At 49.3% G+C, this 20,764-nt stretch overlaps 1 protein-coding gene across 3 annotated transcripts in view; it reads left to right on the forward strand.

The window, feature by feature from the left end:
• The first annotated feature begins 2,655 nt into the window (after positions 1-2,655).
• MAML2 (mastermind like transcriptional coactivator 2) overlaps positions 2,656-20,764 on the forward strand; it is a 202,605-nt gene continuing 184,496 nt past the window's right edge. The window contains exons 1-2 of one of the 3 annotated variants that reach the window (XM_072326773.1): positions 2,656-2,780; positions 2,893-4,139. In XM_072326773.1, coding sequence (XP_072182874.1) covers positions 3,717-4,139 — 423 coding nt within the window. In that variant the 5' untranslated portion in view covers positions 2,656-2,780; positions 2,893-3,716. Of the gene's footprint in view, positions 2,837-2,892; positions 4,140-20,764 lie in introns of all 3 variants that reach the window. The other 2 variants (XM_072326774.1, XM_072326775.1) reach the window with 2 other exon arrangements.

Here is a 20,764-nt window from a genome sequence, read left to right on the forward strand (position 1 = left end):
AAAACGCATCTGAACAGCCAAGGGACAGCATGAGGAGTATGTGAAGTGGTACCGAAGGAATCTGACAGTGCCCTCTTCATTCCATAAACTTTCCTGTTTAGTTCACATGAATTTGGGTCTTTACTACATAAGGTGTAGGTACAGTTTCTTTCGATATCTCTGGGGATTATATTGATTAAAAACCCAGGTGTGCTGAAGGTGGCTGTTGTACAGTTCGCTCAGCACGGTAACGTGTGAGCCACTTGTCCAGACCTTCAGGGCAAGGAAACTGACCCAGCTGCAGTCAGTTCGGAGCCCTGCTCTGAAGCTTAGCAATGCAGCAGGCGAGCTGTATGGTATATTCAACATGCCTACATGTGCTTATAGCTGCAGTCATTCCAAATGGCAAAGAACCTTCACTGAAAAGCAAAGTGACAACAGCTGAAAACAGAGCCCTGGTTTGCAGGCACTATTAACTAAGCATGTGCCATTCAATGGACTTAATACAACCGAAGTCATTTGATACATGATTGCTAAACGTAGATGAACGGAGTATGTGCCCAGCTTTAAGCAGGCACTCATTGTTTTCAGTGACGTAGGTTCAGCACGGTGTTTTCCTTCACTTTTTGGAAGGTTATCAGCACAATGGGACTTTCATGGTGAGCACAAGTGAGCGCTTTGCCGATTTGGAGGGGGTGCTGACTTAGGAAACATAGAGCTTCAACTGCAGCAGCAAATTCACACAGGAAAATACTCAAGCATGACAGTTCACGTGAGATTACAACTGCATTTCAAGAGGCCACGTGTTATTGTTGGCAGATGGAGGGGGGGGGAAGTAATCAATTATTCAGGATCTGCTACGTTAACGTTTCATCATGCGTGCTTCTATTAGAATGCATGTGACACGATCACAGGTGATGTCTGATGGCGTTCAGAGCCAGCTGATTTTATGAAAGCAACGAGCCCGTTCAGAACCGGTACTGCTTTCCAGGAGCTGGTAACTTTCGGCAGAGCCCCGGGCAAAACTTGAAGCGCCGAGTGACGAGGTTCGGGTATTTCCTTCTCTCAGACAGCAGGGGCAGCATTTGCTGTATATTGGACTTGCTGCACAGCCGTGCAAGCAGCTGTCTCGCCCTGCCAGCGATCTATATTAAACCACAAAACACATGAGATGCTGCTCGGCAAAAAAGAAAAAAAGTGAATCTTAAACATCTTAAAGTTACAACGCAGAACTATCTTTGTTGTGAAAGATGGTTCTCCGAGCCCTACAGCAGCTTATAGGAGAGGACTCTTGCTGCTGCCCCGGTACCTCCCAGAGCAACAACACCGATCTGTCTCTTTGCAACGCTGGAGACCTCAGCCAAGGCATCATGCAAAACAGCCCTGCTTCTTTTGCACGGGAGTTGTGTCAGTGTTGCAAAAAAAAAAGCCTCAGAAGGGCCTGAAGCAAAGGTAACACTGTCCATTATTGTACAAAATTCCCCCCCACCCTCCTCTTTTTTTTTTTCCAGCATTGCCAGCTCATTGTTCTCAACAGATGCAGGCTATCGTTACGTATCAAATAATAACCCACTCTTCCTCAGTTGTTCAAGGTTAGACAAAAAAATCCCTTTTTCCTGTTAGGAATAATGCCTTCCTCTGAACGCAGCACATCCCCAAACCTGCCCTTTGGCTGGGCAACAAACTCTGCACTGCACAAACATGGGTCCATACACTCAGATCCTGGAAATCCATCTAGGGAGATGGGGGTCATGCAAACAGTGTGGGGATACCCCCCATACACCCAGCGCTGGGTATCTGGAGTGAATTTCAAGCAATGTGTCATTTCACCAACAGTATCCAAAGGATTTGTGAGTTTGGAAGCTGGAAGGTTGCTGTTAGGTACTCTGCAGCCAGGAGGGCCTGGATCCCAGGACGGCCCAATGGAATGTGTGAGCTTTTCTGATGGGCTGCACTGCAGAACCAAGCTGAGGTTTCACATCAGCGCTGCGTCTCCTTGTGCTTAGGGTCACTTTTATTCCCAGAGCGGTGTCTGGGTACGCGGGCAGCACAGACCTGGCAGCACAACCGTGCGTTGCTTTAACAGACCTGACCGGGCCCAGCAACTTCTGCACCTCACAGAAGCACAGAGCCGTAGGGGTTGGAAGGGACCTCTGGAGATCCCCCTGTCCAACACAACCCACCTCCAGAACTCCGCCCGCAGGGTCAGATCTCGCAGCGGCCGCCCTCGGTCCCAACGAAGAGCATGTCAGGAGCAGCGCCGAGCCCGCGGCTTTCCCGGTGCCGGACACCCAAGTAACTCGCTCCTCCATCCCAACACTGACCCAGCGCCCTGTAAAGCACCGCTTGTTTTTCTACCGCCCTTTCCACAGCGATCCCAGCCGGCAGAGCCGCTCACAGCCGCGATATATCGCACAACTCCTTCGCGTTAGCCGCTAGCTCCGGAGAGCGGCAGGCTGCTCCCCGCACCGCCCTCCGGCCCGGCACCCAGGTACGGCGGAGCGAGCGCACGGCGAAGGGGGATTTCCTCGGCCCGGTCCCCCGCGCGGCCGCTGGGAGGCTCCGCCGCTCGCCCCGGCCCCGGCGGCGCCGCCGCGCCACCCGCCCCCCGCCCCCGCAGGGCCCGCTCCGAGAGCCCCGCACGCACCGCGGGGCACGGCCGCGGGCTGCGGCGGCGGCGGCGGAGGAGGAGAAGGAGGAGGAGGAGGCGGCGGGAGCGCGGCACGCAGCCGGGGATGGGATATACAAAAACACAAAGGAAAAGCGGCCGGACTGCTCGGGGGGCAGAAGGCTGCAAGTTTGTAAGTGCAACTCTCCGCTTGTGATCGCTGGCTGAAGAGGGGCTCCGTGTTTGCTGGTTTGGTTCTATTTTATTTTATATATATATACATATATATATTTTTTTGGCTCCAGTGCTTTTCTTGAAACTGTACTCGAAACTGTTCGCTGTCTGGGAGTCTACGGGAAAGTACGCGAGAGGAGTTCTTTGCCTGGGGTTGTAGCTCGCTGCGTTATTGCTTAGGGGGGAAATAAGCACCGAAAGCGCTTCGGCTTTACCCAGCGGCCGCGAGAACCGATCGCACAGCGGCGGGCAGCGCTCCGGGACCCCGCGGAACCCCGCAGCGGCGGACGGGCGCAGCTCGAAGAGAAGCGCCGGAGACGGAGCAACAAAGACGGGACCGAGACCAGCCTGGACCGACGGACCGCTTGACCGCCGAGAACCCGGCGGAGCACCGAACCACACCTCGAGGGGGGGGGGCCGGGACCGCGCTCGGCGGTTCCTTCCCTCGCATCAATTTCCACTTCAAGAAATAACCCCCGCCCGCGCCCGAAATAAAATAAAATCAGTAAACCTGCCCGCTCGCGCTCCTTCCCCAGGGAGCCTCCCTCCGCCCGGCGCTTCGTTTTGGAGGCAGCGGCTCCTTTGATTTTGATTTTTCTTCCTCTATCGGACATCCCCCTCCCTCCCCCCCGCCACCAGAGCCCCTCGGCTGGGGCTGCCCAGCCCCGATGGTGGCACGGCCGTAGCGGCCCCCCCTTCTCCTTCCCTCCAGCCCCGAACTCCGCCAGGGGCCGGGCGGGGTGCTCAGGGGGCGCGGGGCCGTCCGCCCTCCCCCGGACTCGGGCCGCGACCGCTGCCCCCGCCTCTTATACCCCCCCATCCCCCCCCCTCCGCCTCCATGTGGCAGTGAGTGCGGAGCGGACCCATCCGCAGGGCCGAGGAGCGGCAGCGAGCGATGGGCGACACGGCTCCCCCCCAGGCCGCGGGGCTGGCGGCCGGGCTGCTGGGGGGGGGCCCGGCGGCGCCCCGCGTGCACAGCGCCATCGTGGAGCGGCTGCGGGCCCGCATCGCCGTCTGCCGCCAGCACCACCTCAGCTGCGAAGGACGCTACGAGCGGGGCCGCGCCGAGAGCTCCGACCGCGAACGGGAGAGCACCTTGCAGCTCCTCCACCTCGTGCAGCAAGGGCAGGGCGCCCGCAAGGCCGCCAAGCACCCCAAGGCGGCCGCAGGAGCGGCGGGAGGAGGAGGAGGAGGAGGCGGCGCGGCCGCCCCGGCCGCAGCCGCCGCGCCCCCGGACTACCACCAGCACCTCCTCAGCAACGGCGGCATCAACGGGGAGCAGCCGGCGGGGGAGCAGCGCGCCTCGGCCCTGCTGGCGGTGAGTCACAGCGCCCCCTACCGGCGGGAGGAGGCTCTCGGCGGACCCCCGGACCCGGAGCCCCCCGCCGGCCCCCGTGCGAGGCGCGAAGGTGGGGCCGGGCCCGGCGTACCCCTGAGGCCCTCGCCTCAGGTCTGGGCCTGGAGAAAGGAGTCCCGCGTTGCTGGAGCTGGGACTGTGGGGGCTGCAGCCCAACGTGTGGTGCCAGACGCACCGCCGGCAGCTCCACGCCCAGACGGCGTTGTGAAAACGTAGTCTGAGCTCCGTGCCCAGCTGTATCCCAGGGCGTCGGGCAGCGTGAGGCAGCCAGGGCAGCTCTGTGTCCCTGGGGCAGCGCTTGGCTGCTGCGTCCGTGTTGGTTCCGTCAACATTTTTGCTTCAGATTAGACAGGCAATGATGTGTCCTTTAACCTCATTATCTCTGAGGTGGGCAGACGCCCTGGAAGCAGAGCTCGTGGCAGTGCCCAGTGGCCATCGAGTTACAAGGGTTCTCCGGGCCGCAGACAACGCACTGACCTTTTTCAACTGGAAGTCGTTCTGGATGTGTCACAGAAGCTGAGCCTCATCTCCTGTTGCTGTAGGATGAGCTGTACTGTGTCCCAGCTCATTCTGGGCACACATGAAGCACTCAGAGCCCGGACAGGCATGAGGCTACTGTGTGAGCGGCCCGAAATAGGCTGCTCCCTCCCTTCCCCATATGAACCTGTCCTTCTGAGTGCCTGATCTACCCTAACCGGGGATCTCTGTGGTTACTTTCACCTCTTTTGCTGCACTGAGTGGGGCAGTGATGTCAGAAACAATGTGATAACGTTGTGTCTGTGATAACGTTGTGTCCAAGGGGAGCGGGGGGTGCTTCCATCTGACTTCAGCGTACAGATTGCATCTCCCTTGTTACAATCGAGAAGGCCTTTATCTTATTTTCCCAGTGCTTGTTAACGAAATGCTTTGCACTTGTCATACAGGGAAAAAACAACAACAACAACAATAAGGCTTTTGCATAACAGTGTGAGTCCCAGAAAACTCCTCTTTCCGAAGTCAGGCAACAAGCCTGCCTGTTGTTCTTTTAGATGTGCTTTTTTTTTACTATCTGTTACAATTATTATGAAAGAGCTGGAGGCAGCTGCTTGAAACTGCTAAGTGAAACAACCCCAAAGAAAATACCTAAAGGTTTTCATCTCTTCAGCAGGGGCTGCCCCTGTTTCTTAGAGGGCTTGTTACCCTGCTCTTTGCCGGATGATGCCATCGCAGCCCGTGTGCCGTTCTGCATGTATCTGATGAAGGAAGGTGCTGAAGCACCCCTCGTTTTGCGTGCCTGCATTCAGCTATCCTGCTGACAAGGTGTGTGACTTCACCCAGCGTGACGATGGGGCGCTGAGCCACATTTTGGCACTGCAGAACGGCTGGCTCATGGAGCTGCACCATGATGGTGATGTCACTGCGCATCCCACTCTGCTCCACGCAGCCATTCCTCACGGCTGCTTTGTAGGGCTGCCTGGCTGAGGAGCAGAGAAAGGCTTTGGCTCTAAGTCACATCCCTGCGTACTCTGAGCACTCCTTAGAACATCTGTGCAAACGTTAAAGTTGGCTGAATAGGATGAATTCAGATGGTTGAGGGGCATCCAGCAGGTAGCCCAGCATTGTGTTCCTCATCTCAAAAAGTCAAAGGGCAGCTATGGGCAGGAAATGATGGGCTATTGCTTTTGTTCTGCCTGTAGCCGGAGGAGGAATGCACTCCACCAGGTATCCCGAGGGCACTTGCAACAGGAAGGATGAGGCAGAGCGAGCCCATAAATAGATGGGGAAGAGACATCTATGAGGCTGCAGGATCCATGCTCTGCGGGATGTTTCTGAAGGGGAAATCCGGTGGAAGCCTTATTTGCTCCGATGGTTATTCCTATCATTTCAGGCCTTTTGCTGAGAGCAGATGGCAGATCGGAGGCGCGTGGGGTCCTGGAACGTGGCACGGTTCTGAGCCTCAGCTGTGGGAGGTGCAGCTTTGGCACAAGGAGGCACAAGGCGGGAGCATGTGTGAGTCTCACGCTGAGGATGTGAGGTTTGACACATCTCTGAGTCCACGGGGGGACTGTGGAGCTCCACCTGCCTTGTTGCAGCTCCACCAGGTTAAAAAAAACTCAGTGTAGATAAGCGTGAAGGCGGTCATAGCTCTCTGGGGAGCTCTGGCTATCAGGGCGCTCTTTGTTCTGCAGAACCTAAGACTGTCCCCACGCTTCCTCCACTGAAAATAGCCAGGCTGTTCCCCTTGCTTTGCAGATCCCTCTGCTCTTGTTACAAGCTCGCCTGCCACGTTTGGTGGCACGGGATGGGTCGTTTACATAGCTGGGCTCCAGAGTAAATATTTGACACTTGATAAGGTTTGAAACAGAGTTCACTCGAACATATCAAAGAGCTTGAAGTGATAATCTGATGTTGTCGATGCTATTATTTGATAATTGTCTGTCCCCAGCGGACAGTTTAAAACCAGCAGAAGAGAGGTTTTGGATTGGGGTAGGGTTTGGGCTCAGTCTGGCGGCATTACTTTGCTTTTTGAGAAAGCATCTTTGGCAGCAGCATTTTCTAATTGAAGAGCTGGGACCAGATTTCTGAGCTGGGCTGATGGGTGTGGGTGCATGTGGAGAAGAAATTTATTCTCCTGGACACGGCAAGGAAAGCTTTTGTGCTTTCCGCCTCCCCGCGTTTCCCAAGAGCTGACATTTGTTTATTTATGTGGTAGTGTTACTTTTCATGGTGCGGAGTGAAACAGATAAAATATTCTGTCGTTCTTTTATACATACATCTACATGTATATACGTATGCCCTCCAGCACTTAGCTGTTTATATTATTTACGTCCTGTATAAACTGTTAGCTCTGGAGGGCATTCCTCAGTGGCTTAAGCGTTGAATGGGTAATACCAAAGTTCTTGCGCCGCAGTTGCAAGTCCCCAGTGGCCATTCTGTTCCTTCATTTTTCTGACACTGTTTCTTTTGCCCTGTGCAGGCCAGGAGCTCTGCTTCTCAGGCATTGGGGTGTTATACTGGTCAGGTTGTTGCATTGCAGCCATTGCTCTGGTGGCTGACGTCTTCCTTTGAGCGTGTTAAGCGGTGTTTATTATCACTCCCAGTCCCAGGTGACTCGTTCTACTTCTGCTCCTCTCGTAGTTTCACTGAATTTATCATGATAGGGACTGTTACTATATTCTGTGAATGCGGCCTGCTCCCCACGTGAGAAAGGAAAGGGAAAGAGAGAAGTGGGTTAATTCCTCCTGCCCCCGTACGTTCTCAATAACAGCAGTACAAATCTGGAAGAGTCGTGGATTTCTCTTGGTTCCCCAAGGACATCAGTGGAAGTCAGGGATATCCATCTGGTGCCGAGAGCCAGGTTTCATAGAGTCATAGAATAGAATATCCCAAGTTGGAAGGGACCCATAAGGATCATTGAGTCCAGCTCCTGGTAATTCCTGACATAGTCCTTGGACTCCAGCATGCTATTGCTGTGAGGGCATTCAATGTCCTCTAATGTTAATAACTCACTTAGGGACCTTGGCCATCAGACACGTACATAGGTCTGTATAGGTCTTATAGGTCTGTAGCTCCCATCCTACACACCTGCCTTCTCTGTGGCTTATAAAGGTTTGGCTTGTAGAACTTTGACTTTGGCTTGTAGGGGTTGTTATTTTATGTGGAGATCCTGTGCTCATTTAAGAGCGTAGAAGCCCTGACATTGTTTCCTAATCTTTTAAAATGTATTTTTAAGGCTTGAACTACTGCGTGTTGGCATCAAAGATCCTCAAGTACTTTAAATGGAAGGGTTTGCTTGCTGGTATTTGTGGCCCAAATTTATGCTTCCTGAGCTTCTCTTGAACTGTCTTCTTGCCAATGGGCTGCCAGGGCACCCTGTATAGCAGTTGCATTTTCTGGTTCTGGATGTACGTAATTTTTGGAAGCTATTTGTTTGAAAGTGAACAGAGTAAGGCAACAGGCCATGGGGTGAAGCGATGTTACGGTGCAGTGAGCGAGAGTGGATTAAAGCACAGACCATTCTGCAAAGCTGGGGTGGGATCTTTGGAGAAACAAAGTTTGGTGCCAGGGTGACAGAATGTTCTGTTTGTGAGGTGGAGGACCGCTGTCTGCTCCTTGTGCTTCTGCGGGAGCAAAGCTGGGTTTGGAGAAAGGCAATTTCTGTGGCTGAGTCAGATAAAATGAGTCACGTTGACTTTGTGGGTAGAAAACTTTGAATTGCTGTCGTGGGCCTTTTTGCCTGCCGGGAGCCATTTGGTTAGGATGGACCTGGGCACTGAAGATCCAAGTTCCCCTTGGTTACGAGAGCGTTCTCTGAACCAAAATGAAGGCAGCTCCCTGGAGGCAGCGTAAAGGTTATTGTTTAATGAAAAGTTCAGCAAGTGAACTTGTTAAGTGTCTGCTAGTTTAGGAGCCTTTTCAGCCCTAATTCTTCAGTCAAATGGTTCACTCTGAAGCTTTTTAACCTCTGAATGCATTTAATGAAAGTTTCCTCCGTTCTGCAGTTTCCGTAGTGAGTCCCTTGTGCGTAGCACTGCAAAGGCTGAGTAAAACAGCTTCTGTTTCTTCTGTACTGAGAAATGTGACTCCAGCAAAAACGTTAGCTGCACTGTGGGAAAATCTGAACCTTAGAAAGGTATGTCTGAGTCAGAGAAGCTGCTTTGCTGAAACTTATCTCACCGTTATTGCCCCTCCTGTGGCAATGAACACTGTCTGCAGAAGGTGTATGTGGTCTTCAGTTAGCCTGCAGTGACCAAAAAAACCCCAGCAAGTAGGTTAGTCAGTTAGCAGACTAGGAAAGACCATAACATGTCTCTCTTCCTCTTCTTAACTGCTGACAACGGTCCTTTCTACCAAGGTATCTGCAGAGGCCAGCTTATTCAACTTAACGGTAATAGGAGACAGTTATTTTCTGTTTGGTTTTGTTTTGTTTTAAATGAAAGCACAAACTACTTACTCATCAGATTGCTCATGAAAAGCCTCCTGTAGCCACTTGAGAGCCACGTGAATTTGTCATACCTTGTCAAGTTCCTCCAGAGTATTCTTAGATGCAGGTAATCAGTCCGCAATTGCATTAAAGTGCCAACTCTGACACCTATCACAAAATACCTGCAACTCTCAAGGAAGAGTTCTTAGGTGCATGCACTGTAATCTCAGTTTCTACTCTAAGACCTTTTCAACAGATTACTCCAGTTATTTCACTTCCGTAAACCTCAGTTTCCTCTATGAAAAATACTATTTATCACCTTACTAAAGTGCACTGAAATCTGATGGTGACTTTTATGGCTTAGAAGCCACATTCATTATTGATGGGGCCTGAGACAGGGTATCTGAATGTCTGCCTTGGCAAAACTGCAGGCCACATCTATGAGTTGATGGCTTGTTCTTATTTGACTTCTGTGTTTTGAGCCCTCAAGGTGCATCCAGATCACCTTTTCAGCATTTGTCCCACAGGTGTAATGATGAAAAAATAAATTCAAATGAGTCTTTTACATAATGACTTGACTCCCAGAGCTGGGTTTTTATATGAGGCAACATGTTGCCTGAGATTCACACTGAAAGCTCAAGACGTGGCAGTGCCTCTTACTTTGCTGCCCCTTCTCTTTAGGAAAGAGAAGTTTTCTTGTTTTGTTTTGTTTTGGGGGGTTTGTTTTTTCCCATAACCATAAATACATGCTTCATATTTGTATTTCTTTTTGCTTTACTTGCTCTTAATTCTGCATCGGTTTATATTCCAGTTAATCTCCCAATTAAGTCGGCTGTGTCCAAACACTGCATGTACTTGATTCTGTGGCAGACTGGGAGCAGAGTGGGACTGGAGCTGACAGCCTACACTGCAGTCATCTGCTCTCTGGTGAGGCTGCAGCTGCACCCCAGCAGCAGCAGGTGGGAGCCGCTTGGTCCTAAGTGTATTGCCTCCATCTGGTAAGAGGATGATACTGTAGTGATGGAGGAAGGCTTGTGTCTGTGGCTCAGGTGGAAGGAAGGCTCGGAGATATTTCTTAATTGAATAACATGAGCGCTTATTGAAGAATTATATATGTATGTATTTAATTTGCAAATACATTATGCCCTTGGCTTCACATACAAGTGTTGCCATTTTCCTGACGGAGTTCCTTTCATTTAGAAATGGCTCCTGTAGCTATTTATGGCTGTGTCACTGGGTTGTCGTGATGCACTTTTAAAGACAGCTGAATCAAAGTGCAGAGCAATTGGTAGCAATTAGAAATTGGCATGAAAGTACTTGTGACACGGTGAGAAAGCAGATCTTGCAAAGCTGTTTACCTGCTGCCTGAGCCTGAAGGTGCCTGAAAAAGCTGGTGAGTTCCTGGACCAGCAGGTGAAACCAAGAAGTTTCATTCTGGCTGTTCTACTTCGAAACAAAGCATAGAATTGTGCAGCAGTCATTGCTGTGGCACCCTGGCTTCATTGCACCGCTCTACAGGCACCTCCCCAGAGTAGGTGTTACACAAACATCCAGCGAGAACCATGCCCTTCCCTGCATACCTCAGGGCCTCGAGAGACAAGATAGACAAAGAGTGGACGCAGGAACAGAAGCACAGAAAGGTCAGGTGTCTTGCCCAAGGTCAAACGGCAGGTCAGTGGCAGAGCTGGGAACAGAGCCCAGATTTCCTGACTCCTAGTCCAGCACTCTATTAATCATCCCTTTGCTTTGTGTTACTGTCCATAGGAAATGTGAGGAAGACTTTCCGACAGCTTCAGAGTAACTTAGTTTTGGAAACTAGTGATCATCAACACACTATTGAGATAAAGAGTTCATGCACTGGACATGCACACCAGGGGATTCAGAGCAGCACGCTGTAGGTATCAACCCAGGATGCTGAAATGCCATTTTTCATAATCCCAAACATTCATCCTTACTTGGTCTTTTTATGTCTTTTTCCCCTTACTCTGTGTGCAGAATGGTTTGTTTTTGCACAGTTACCACGTTTAACTCCTGTGTTGGTGCTTACCCTGTAAATTATTTCTTTCTTGAAAACGAGTTACGGCAGTTATTTAGTTAGCAGGACTTTCCTTCTCCATGGAATTTACCAATGAACTTATGAAGCAGTCGGAAAACCAGAGAGTCAACAGTCCAGAGTCACTTCTAATTCTTACTTGTTTTCATTTCTCACCCTACGATGTATTCAGTTTTCAAAGACTCTTAATGAAATTATCTTGATCACAAAGTTAATTATACCTGTAAGACATATATATATATTTTCCTCCTAAAAAATTGACTCCAGGCAAAAATCTGGCTACCGTGGTAATGACTTACTGAGAGCCTCTTGTAAACAATAGTATAATCACTTTCTTATAGTCATGGCAACAGTGTTTAAGCAATGAGCTTACTGAACACAATGTGCACTGTCTCCACTGAATAGCGATCGCAGTGCTGAAGTGTATGCTGCTCATTTTCAGAGGTCTCAGGGATATAAATTATTCAGCAAAACAACACTGCTTCGGCAAACATCTTTGAATTTGTTGCATTTTGTACTAGGGAAGGAAGGTGCTTAGCTGTGCTGGTGGTGCTGTGGTTGATTCTTTTCCTGCTGGATTCAGGGGTGTCTGTCTCGAGCCCTTCCAGAACTGCACTACCTGTTGGCTGGACAGTGCTTCCTCCATCCTGCAGAATCCCTGATGCCAAGGGCAGAGGGGCTCAGGAGGATGCAATGCTGTATGTGTGTTTGGTGTGCATAGAGGTGACTAGGTGCCGCATGACAGATTTGTTCTGCTAATCAAAGGGTTCATTCTAGCAGGGCAAATGCCTTCTTTGGCCCAGAGGGTCACCTGGGTTCCTTTTGGATAGGCTGGAGAGTGGATGGCACCTTGGAAGCTTCAGAGCTGAGCTCCCAGACAAGGAGTTGCCTTTGACTTTTTCTGTTTATTTGGTTCTTTACAGTTCTCTCATTCAAATAACTGGACCTGGAGGAAAGACCTTGCTGGCAACAGTTGTTGTTTTGGGATGAGTCATTCCACCAGATTTCAGAAATGCCACCCTAGTGACAGTTGGCAAAAATGCTGCATGGGCTGTTCAGTTTATGTTTTTCACTTTGGAAAATCAGGCCGTACCTTCAGGATTCTGTTGCTTTAGAAACCGTCTCCACACACTGTCATTCTTCCTTTCCTTTTCCTTTCTCTTTCGCTTCTCCTTTTTCTTCTCCTACCCTCCCCCCTCTCACTTCTCCTCTCCTCTCCTTCTTCCCCTCTTTACCTTTCTTTATTCCTCCCCTCTTCTCCCCTTCCCTGTCCCTTTCCTTCCCCATCCCGTCCCTTAACTGCTCCTGTACAATCCCTTCCCAGTCCCTACTCTTCTCCTCCCTTCCCCACCCCTTTCTCCCTTTTCTTCCTGCTTCCTTGTTGCTGTGGTATTTCAACATCTGGGTTTTCTAAAGCTATTCTCATCTTATTGGCCTCTCCTGAAGCCGTCTGTGGGAAATAACGTGGATGTGACAGTGTGGAATATCAGCCTAGCACAGGATCAAGCTTGCTAGTGAGGGTGGTGAGGCACTGGAACAGGCTGCCCAGTGATGTGGTTGATGCTTCGCCCCTGGAGACTTTCAAGGCAAGGCTGGATCAGGCCCTGGGCAACCCGACCTAGCTGTGATGTCCCTGTTCATTGCAGGGAGTTGGACTCTATAGATGGCCCTCAGAGGTTCCTTCCAACTCTAAGGATTCTATGATTCTATGATTCCTGTAGATTAGGCAATTTTGCAGTCAATTATTCTGTTTTCCAAATAAATGCATTCACTCTGTTTCTCTAATTGCTTGTGATTCCACATTCTCCTGAACTGGATCCACTTCGTCTTTAGCACTGGGCTGCTTAGCTCTGTGGCCTAGCTCCTAGAAATAGTTATGCATGTGCCTAATTGTGCACTGAAGTCAAGACAAGCAGAGTTAAGCAAGTCTAGAAGCACTGCCAGGGTTTGGTCTTTGTTCAACAAATAGGCCGCAGCCTGTCCAAAGCCCCACTGTGTGCTACCAGAATAAAGATGAGTTTAAGGATATGAAGTATATTATTTATTAGTTGATTTGTTCCCTTAGTGCAGTTAATACGGCACTTTTTAGATCTACTTTCCGTGTTTCCTGCAGGTCCATTCACCCTTCTATTCACACTCAGTTTTCCTCCTCGCTGCTCAGCTCCCACAGTGCCAGAGCTGTAAGCCGCACGATCCACTTTAAAATGAACAGAGCTCCCACATTTCTTCTTTCCTACCAACTTTGTGCATTGCCATCATGGTTCCTTGGACAGATTTTGTCCAGCTTTTAAGGAGAGAGAGAGTAACAGCATTTCATGCCCTCGTTTCCAAGTGCAGTATTAAATATAATCCTTATAATTATAGCAATGCCTTTTGGACCACTGTAGTTCAGGCTATGTAAATATGTCATCAAAAGCTCTCTTTCTTGGGAGCTGGAACTCGGTTTTGTTGATTGAGCTGAAATCAGATGGCCAGCAGCTGCAAACACACTCTGTCCCCACCCCCCGCCTCCCTGTTTTTTTCCTTTTACCACAAAATCCTTTTGATTTCTGTTGAAGTTGTGACTTTACAGAGCAGAGATAATGGCTGAGTTATTCTGAGCCGCCCTTTGGCTATGTCTTCCAAGGATACCTGGGGGCATGAGTTGTTCCCTATGCCTGTGCTGAGCTCCAGGACAGGGAGGATACTGGGTGTTGGAACTCATGGGGTGCCTTTAGGGTCACACAGCAGCTCACACCTGGGCTGAAGACTGTGGGGTTGCTACGCAATCGGGGCTGGCAGCACTGCAGTGCACTCTGTGCTCATGGCCCTGGCCAGTAGCCATACAGACCTCTCTATTCATCCGAGCCAGGGTGCCAGGACCAAGGCAATTCCCAGCAGTGGTTTGTGCTGAAAGTTTAGCAAAGGCTTATGTAGCCCCAGGGGAAAAGGAAAAAAAGAAAGAAAATTGGCATCTAGGAGTTGCATAACTCAGTGCTGTCATTTGGGGTACTTAAAAAACAAAACAAAACCCCAGCATTCATAACCTGAGATATTAAGGTTTTTAAAAGTGCCACTTGCCAATACACAGTAACTACTTTTCCTAAGGCCTTTTACTCCGTCTATTTACTGGTGGACCAGAATAGCTCTGCAGAAGTTAATCCAGTCTGCTGAGTAAACAGTAGGTACTTCTGCAACTTGCTATATATACCAGCTGTGTGTAAGGCCTTTGGCACACATTTGTACCCCACACAATGCATGTGAGGGGCCCTGACAGAGCCGGGATGGCTGCTGAGGTCGGTAACCCCTCCCTGTTGTGTTGGATGTCTGCTCATTCTGTCAAGCCCATGAAGGGCAACCGCTTTTGGATGCCCAGCGTGTCAAGAGGCTGCTCACTGAAAAGGCCCTTTATGTGGTTCTCAGATCCCTCCCTCAGGATGTACTGACTGTGCTCGGGTCTCTTAAAGCACAGCCTCTTCAACACAGGTCAGGAGCACTCTTCAGCACAGTGTCACGCCGCTTCTTTTGGTCACATAAGTCACACGCATCCCCTTTCCTTGGCAAAGTCCTTCTCTGCCTCCCCTTCTCAGCCCTGTTAGCCATTCCTCCTCCTCCTCTCACCTGGGTAAACCCCCCTACTTTGCCTCCTTTCATGCTCCCAACATGACACTGCTTCCTATCATTATTTTTCTAGCTTGGAATAAAGGACCAAAGGGCCAGGTTACCAGCTTGGTGCTGGACACGTGGTTTCCACATGTTCTCCAAGTCTTCCCTCCTACTGCCTCTCTGACTGCCTTTCTCTCTGCTTCAGCTGGAATTCTAATGACCGTGGGCTTGAACGTCTTGCATCATAGTCACAAGAAGCTAAGAGGAAAAACTTATGTGAGCTGAGAGCACATTTGTAGGTTCCCTGGGCGGTCTCTGCAGGCAGTAGGTGCTCACACCATGGGCATGCAGTTGTGAATGCTCAGGCTTCAGTTCAGGAAAATACTTGAAGAATATATGTATGGTTAAGCACACTTAAGTGCTTTTCAGTTTGATTGCTGCTTGCCTGAGCTGGGACCTCACATTGGAGAAGACCTTAATGGTCTGATTCAGCAAATACTTCATAGTATGTCAAAATTTTAAGACTAGAAGTACTTGCATTATTTTGTATTTTAAAGACCACTGAAAAAGGTAGTGATGTTGAGGGCAAGGCAGAAAATGGGGATGCTTTCTTGGTCTTCTCTTATATTTTGAGTCATGCTCTGAACTGCTGGTATTTCTAAACTCTAAATACATTTCTGTAACGATGCTGTCCTGTATCATAGAATCATAGCATCATTAAGGTTGGAAAAGACCACTAAGATCATCTAGTCCAACCATCAACCCATCGCCACCATGCCCTCTAAACCATGCCCCTAACATAATCATGTTGAGTGCAGATTATTTTGAAAAATTACAGCTAAGTAGAGCATTTAAGTCTTAGAAACAAAGTTAGTGTCATTTCTCTGAGCACAGTGAATGGTGAGTTGTGCCCTTGGATTCCAATCCTGCATCCAGCATAGGATCAGTCTGGAATCAGATGGGACTCCAAGCCTTTTGGGCTTACAATATTTAGGCATCTAATCGTCCCTGTACTGAACTGAAACCAATGGGAACTGGGCAGCACCTAATTGGGATTTTGGATCTCAGCCTAAAATCTTTGGAGTACTTTGGAGAATTTATCCCTGGGAGATTTTGCTTGAATCGAGAATACAGATAGGAGCCATTTCTCACAAAAAAAAACCCCAGCGTGTGACATCAGTGCATCAATGAGTCATCAGTCAGTTCCAGAGGTCAAAGTATTCCTCCTATTTGCCTAAGAAGCAGTCACCTATTTACTTTCTGAAATGATGCCTGTGGTGCTAACATGACATTTGGGTTTGCTGTACAGCAAAAAACACTATTTTTAACCATGTTGTATAAAGACGGGCCTTGTTGTTTCTTTAAAAGCTAGGAGTACCAGAGAACAAATGTAAAAGGCCCATTTCCTTCCTTGCTGGTATGTGTGGTCGAGGATAAATCCCAAATTGGGCTGGTGGGAGACAGTCCTGTCTCTTTCCTTTCCAATGATCTATGTGTTGTGGCTTCAGAAAAGGCTGCCTTCTTTTATTATCACCTTCTTCTGATCTGTCACCATTTTTACTTCTGCTCCGTTTAGCTTTTTTGATCTTTAAATATGTTTAAAATATGAAGGTGTTAATTTAGTTGAAAAGGATTTACCTGTATGGGACTATAAGCTCAGCACTCACAGGAAGAAACCCATGGAAAATCCAGCGCTAATGCTGAAGTTTAGTCCCTGGGCTGTTGCCCACCGATGCTTGGTTCTTACTGGGCTTCCCAGCACATATGGGCACCAGTGGTCTTGGTGTAAGGTCAGAGACAGTACTGTGAGCGGGGGACAGAAGGAGAGCTGAAGGACACAGGAGGAGAGTGAGGGTTTGCTGTCAGTCCCCAAATGTCTCTCTGGATGAGAACATGAGATGTTAGCGAAGGAAGGTTCACAGTTACTCTGGGAAGGGGAAAGCAAATTCATACAGAGAGCAGTAATGATCCTTTCAAAGAAGATTCCTTTTTAAAGAAGTGAAAAATACTGATTCAATTTGACCCACTCTACAGCAGTAGTGTAACAGGCACCACGCAGCCTGATCTGCTTGTGAGCCCTACTACAAAACATTCACATGTCTGAAAGTGCCTCCCTTCTCCCACCAGACTTCATCTCAGCATCTCATCCCTCTTTTCCCTTCCCCTTTCCAGGCCTCCCACACCTCTATGCAGGAAGTCCCATTGGCATAACCAGTTGCATCCCAAGAGAGAGCAGCTGCCTGCCAGAGCTGCCCTGCTCCCTACACAGGCAGTGAGGTGCAGGGTTACAGTAGTGATGGGCCTGGCAGAAGGACAGAGCCATCCCTAACAAGAAGCACATAGGTCCTGCGTGAACAAGTGGTCAGAGTCTCCCGTAAGCCACTCTTATCTAATCTAACATATCAGGATCTTTACTGCATTTATTACATTGTTATCAAGGATTGACAGGAAGGAGACTGGGGCCTTGGTAAAAGCCCAGGGTGGAAAGGCAAAAATGAGACTGACTGCTGAGCAAAGGTTAGAAGAGCTGGACCACAGAGCACAGCAAACAGGCTGCCTCATCTTCCCATTTTCCACCAGCGCTGTGCTCTGGATCAGGTTGCTCATCCTGTGTGCCACATTGCATTGTGCGATGCCTGAGCCCAGGAATGCTGAAAGGTTTCTGTGGCTTAGACAGTTTCCCCAGCAAAATGTAAATACAAGGCCATGGTATAATACCTCTGATAATTCTACACAGGAGCATTATTAATGAGATTATTTTTCTGTACAAGTCCTGTGGTTATTGTTCCCTGTGATTTCATTCAGTTTGCCTGATGAGAATGGGATGCTGTTACTGTCAGTGTTTATCTCCACAGCGTTTTACTTGTGGTACTCCTTAGTAGCCCATGGTTAGGATGCTCCAGTTAGCCCACCTCCTCCATACCGCTTCTCCCTTTCTTTTTATTGCGTGCTTTTGTACCACCTAAGCTCTCCCAGCAATTCCTTTTGCACAGCCCAGCTCCTGTGGACTTGTTGAGTAGAAACCCAAGTGAGTAAATGGTGAGAAAGGCGCACGCTTCGCATTCCCCAGCAGTGACTCAAATGGAGGACTGCACCCTTAGGACACAGCAGCAGAAATGAACAGTGGAATCCCATGAAACCACAACAGACAGCTCTCTTCTGTCAGGCAGGTGAGGGGCTGCGGTGCCGTCTCCCTGCAGTAGCTGGGATAAGCCACTTAGCAGCAGCCACGGTCAGTGCCTCCCCTGCATGAAGCAGGCAGCTGTCTGCTTATTCATGGAAACTGTCCTGAAGAAAGAGCACGAAATAAAGCAGGAGTGCCTTATTCAAACAGTCACAGCTTGCACATGCCTCCCACTGGTGTGTATAAAGGCTGTGGGCCAGCAGTGAGAAGCAGACTTGTGGTGGTGGGTGCGGAGGTGCAAAGCAGAGTTCCTGGATCTGCTGTGTCACTAATGGCATGGACACTTTCCATGTGAAATAGGCAGGGCTGTGCCATAAAGTAGGATGGTGCTGCGAAGCACTTTGCGTTTGTTTTCCCAGCGTGGGGTGAGCAATTTCAGGGTGAGAGCTTTTGCACTGCGAGTCAGTGAAGTGAATGAGCACCTTGGTGCCGCAGAGTGATAAGGTGTGATGGACTGACAGGGGGTGGCTTTGCATGCGGAAAGATCCTTGGTGGCTGGGTACAAAGCAGAAAGTGAGCATGCTATGGGGAACCCTACAGTTTTATACACAAACTCATTTTTTGGATGAGGGAAAGAAGTGAATCTGTACCAGTACAATAAGCCTGAAATTTCATCTCTGTTTAATAAGCCGTTTGATCTCTGCTCTTGTGGAATCTAATCTGATCTCTGCCAGCTGAGGCAACCCCTTGGGGCACACATCCTGGTGTGCAGCGGCACACAAAGGACAGCTGGGAGAATGCTGTAGCCATCCTTGGGCTCCCCAGCCTAGTGACAAGTACCCACCTGCATCTGGGGCTGATTAAGGCAGAACTCCATGTCACTGTTCTGGGGCTGTAGGTGTAGCAGGTTCTGAGACTGCTCTGGCAGCCCCTGGTGTCTCAGGAGGGACTTAAATGTTGCAGTATCTCTGCAACAGGTACTGGGGCTGTGCTAGTGAACAGCTGTTCACAGCAGAGACACCGATAGCACGTCCACTGAAGAAACAAGAACCTGGACCAAGCCTAATGTGAAATGTTATGTTCCTAAGCTTAAGAAATAAACAGTGATAGAAAGAATTTTCATAGCAGAACTCAGCTTGGGTTGACTGGCTTTGTTAAGTCATCTGTACGTAAACATAAGGGATTCCCCTTTTTTGTGTCCTTGTTCAAGTTAACGCTGAGACTTGTTTGCTAACCACTGTTTCTACCACTACCAGATTCTAGAGGTCAGGGACCTCTAGAATTAAATTTATGAGCTATCACAGTGTGGGCTGCAGAACCAGCTTTTCTGGGGGTAGCAGCCGAGAGACTCATTTCCTCTGTGGATGAGCCACAGAAATGAATGCATAACACACACTGGCCAGCAGGCTGTTTTGGCACCTGCACTGTGCAGATGCTATCCAGCTGCCAGGGTTAAGCAATCTTAACAATTTTGACATTTACGTATCATCAGGAGGCCTTCATCACGATTTGGACATCACCCAAAGTAATGTTGATGGCAGTGAGAGTTAAACTCAGTGTTAGTGAAGGGCACCTAGCTTTGTGTTAGTAGCTACAAACCTTACCTGAGCTGTGAGTGTGTCTGTTGTGTAGAAGGCTCGCACTCTTGGCTCGGGTGTTTTCTGTTTACATAAAAGAAGTCTCTAACCTATGTCTGAAAGGGTTAATCTGGCTGAGGGAATGGTTTACAGCAGTTCTACTATGTCAAAACCTGTGCAGCTGATGAAGGGTCTGGAGCACAAGTCTTAAGTGGAGCAGCTGAGGGAACTGGGATTGTTCAGTATGGAGAAGACGGGGTTCAGGGGAGACCTTACTGCTCCCTACAACTGCCTGAAAGGAGGTATGTAATACTGCTTAAGCCAGGAAAGCTATATCCACTCCTGAATTCGTACTGGTGTGGTTTAATGGCAGGGAACTGCCCACGCTCTTAGTCACACTGTTTCATATACCCATACCTTATTCCCTCACTGAGTGACTTTCCTGGCATAGGACAGGTTCCCAACATGTCTACAGTGGGCTGCAGACATACCTTTCAATCTTCTGCAAATCGGAGATCTTTTAGAAGTTGTTCAGTGCAGATGAAGATTCACCTACAGCTCATTCAAGTCCCCTGGCTGTAGATTTGCTTTCCACACTTAGCTTTCAGAGACCCTTCAGAAGTAGTTCTCAAAACATTACGGCTCTGCAGACCACAACTTGAAAACCACGAGCCTTTAGTTTAAAAATGATTTAGGGGACCTTCTGGGCTTCATTTTCTATTGCCTTGCAGCTTGTGAGGTCTCTGTACCTATTCAAAGCAAGAGTAAAATGTTACCAGATTAGGTGTTCAGTTCTGGTCTTGGCCCTTTGTTTGCACAAGCATGATTGATGCCAACGTGAAGCAGCAGCTTCCTCTCTGCAACTTCTCTGTTCCTGTGTGATCATGGCCAGTCTTACCTGCAGCACCCTCAGGCTGTTGTCATTCTTGAAAGCCAGGCACTAGCCTGGCAGAAGAACACATTGATAAATATGAAGAAGGCCAGGCCCTCCGACACCTTGGAGCACACAGGGCTCAGCACTGTGCATCCAAAGAAGGGCAATGAAGCCATGAAGGGTCTGGAGCATTCTCCCTTATGGAGAGAACTGTGAGTCTTAGAAAGAGGAGGATCAGGGGAATCCTTATCGCTCTCTACAAGTCCCTGAAAGGAAGTTGTGGCAAGATGGGGGACTGGCCTCTTCTCCTGTGTAACAGCGACAGGATGAGAGATAATGGCCTGAAGTTGTGCCAGGTTGGATACTATGAAAAATTTCTTCTCAGAAAGAGTAGGGAGGCAGCGGCACAGGCTGCCCAGGGAGGTGGTGCAGTCACCATCCCTGGAGGTATTCAAGAACTATGGAGATGT

The sequence above is a fragment of the Excalfactoria chinensis genome, chromosome 1, assembly GCF_039878825.1.
Source record: "Excalfactoria chinensis isolate bCotChi1 chromosome 1, bCotChi1.hap2, whole genome shotgun sequence".
Taxonomy (NCBI): Eukaryota; Metazoa; Chordata; class Aves; order Galliformes; family Phasianidae; genus Excalfactoria; species Excalfactoria chinensis.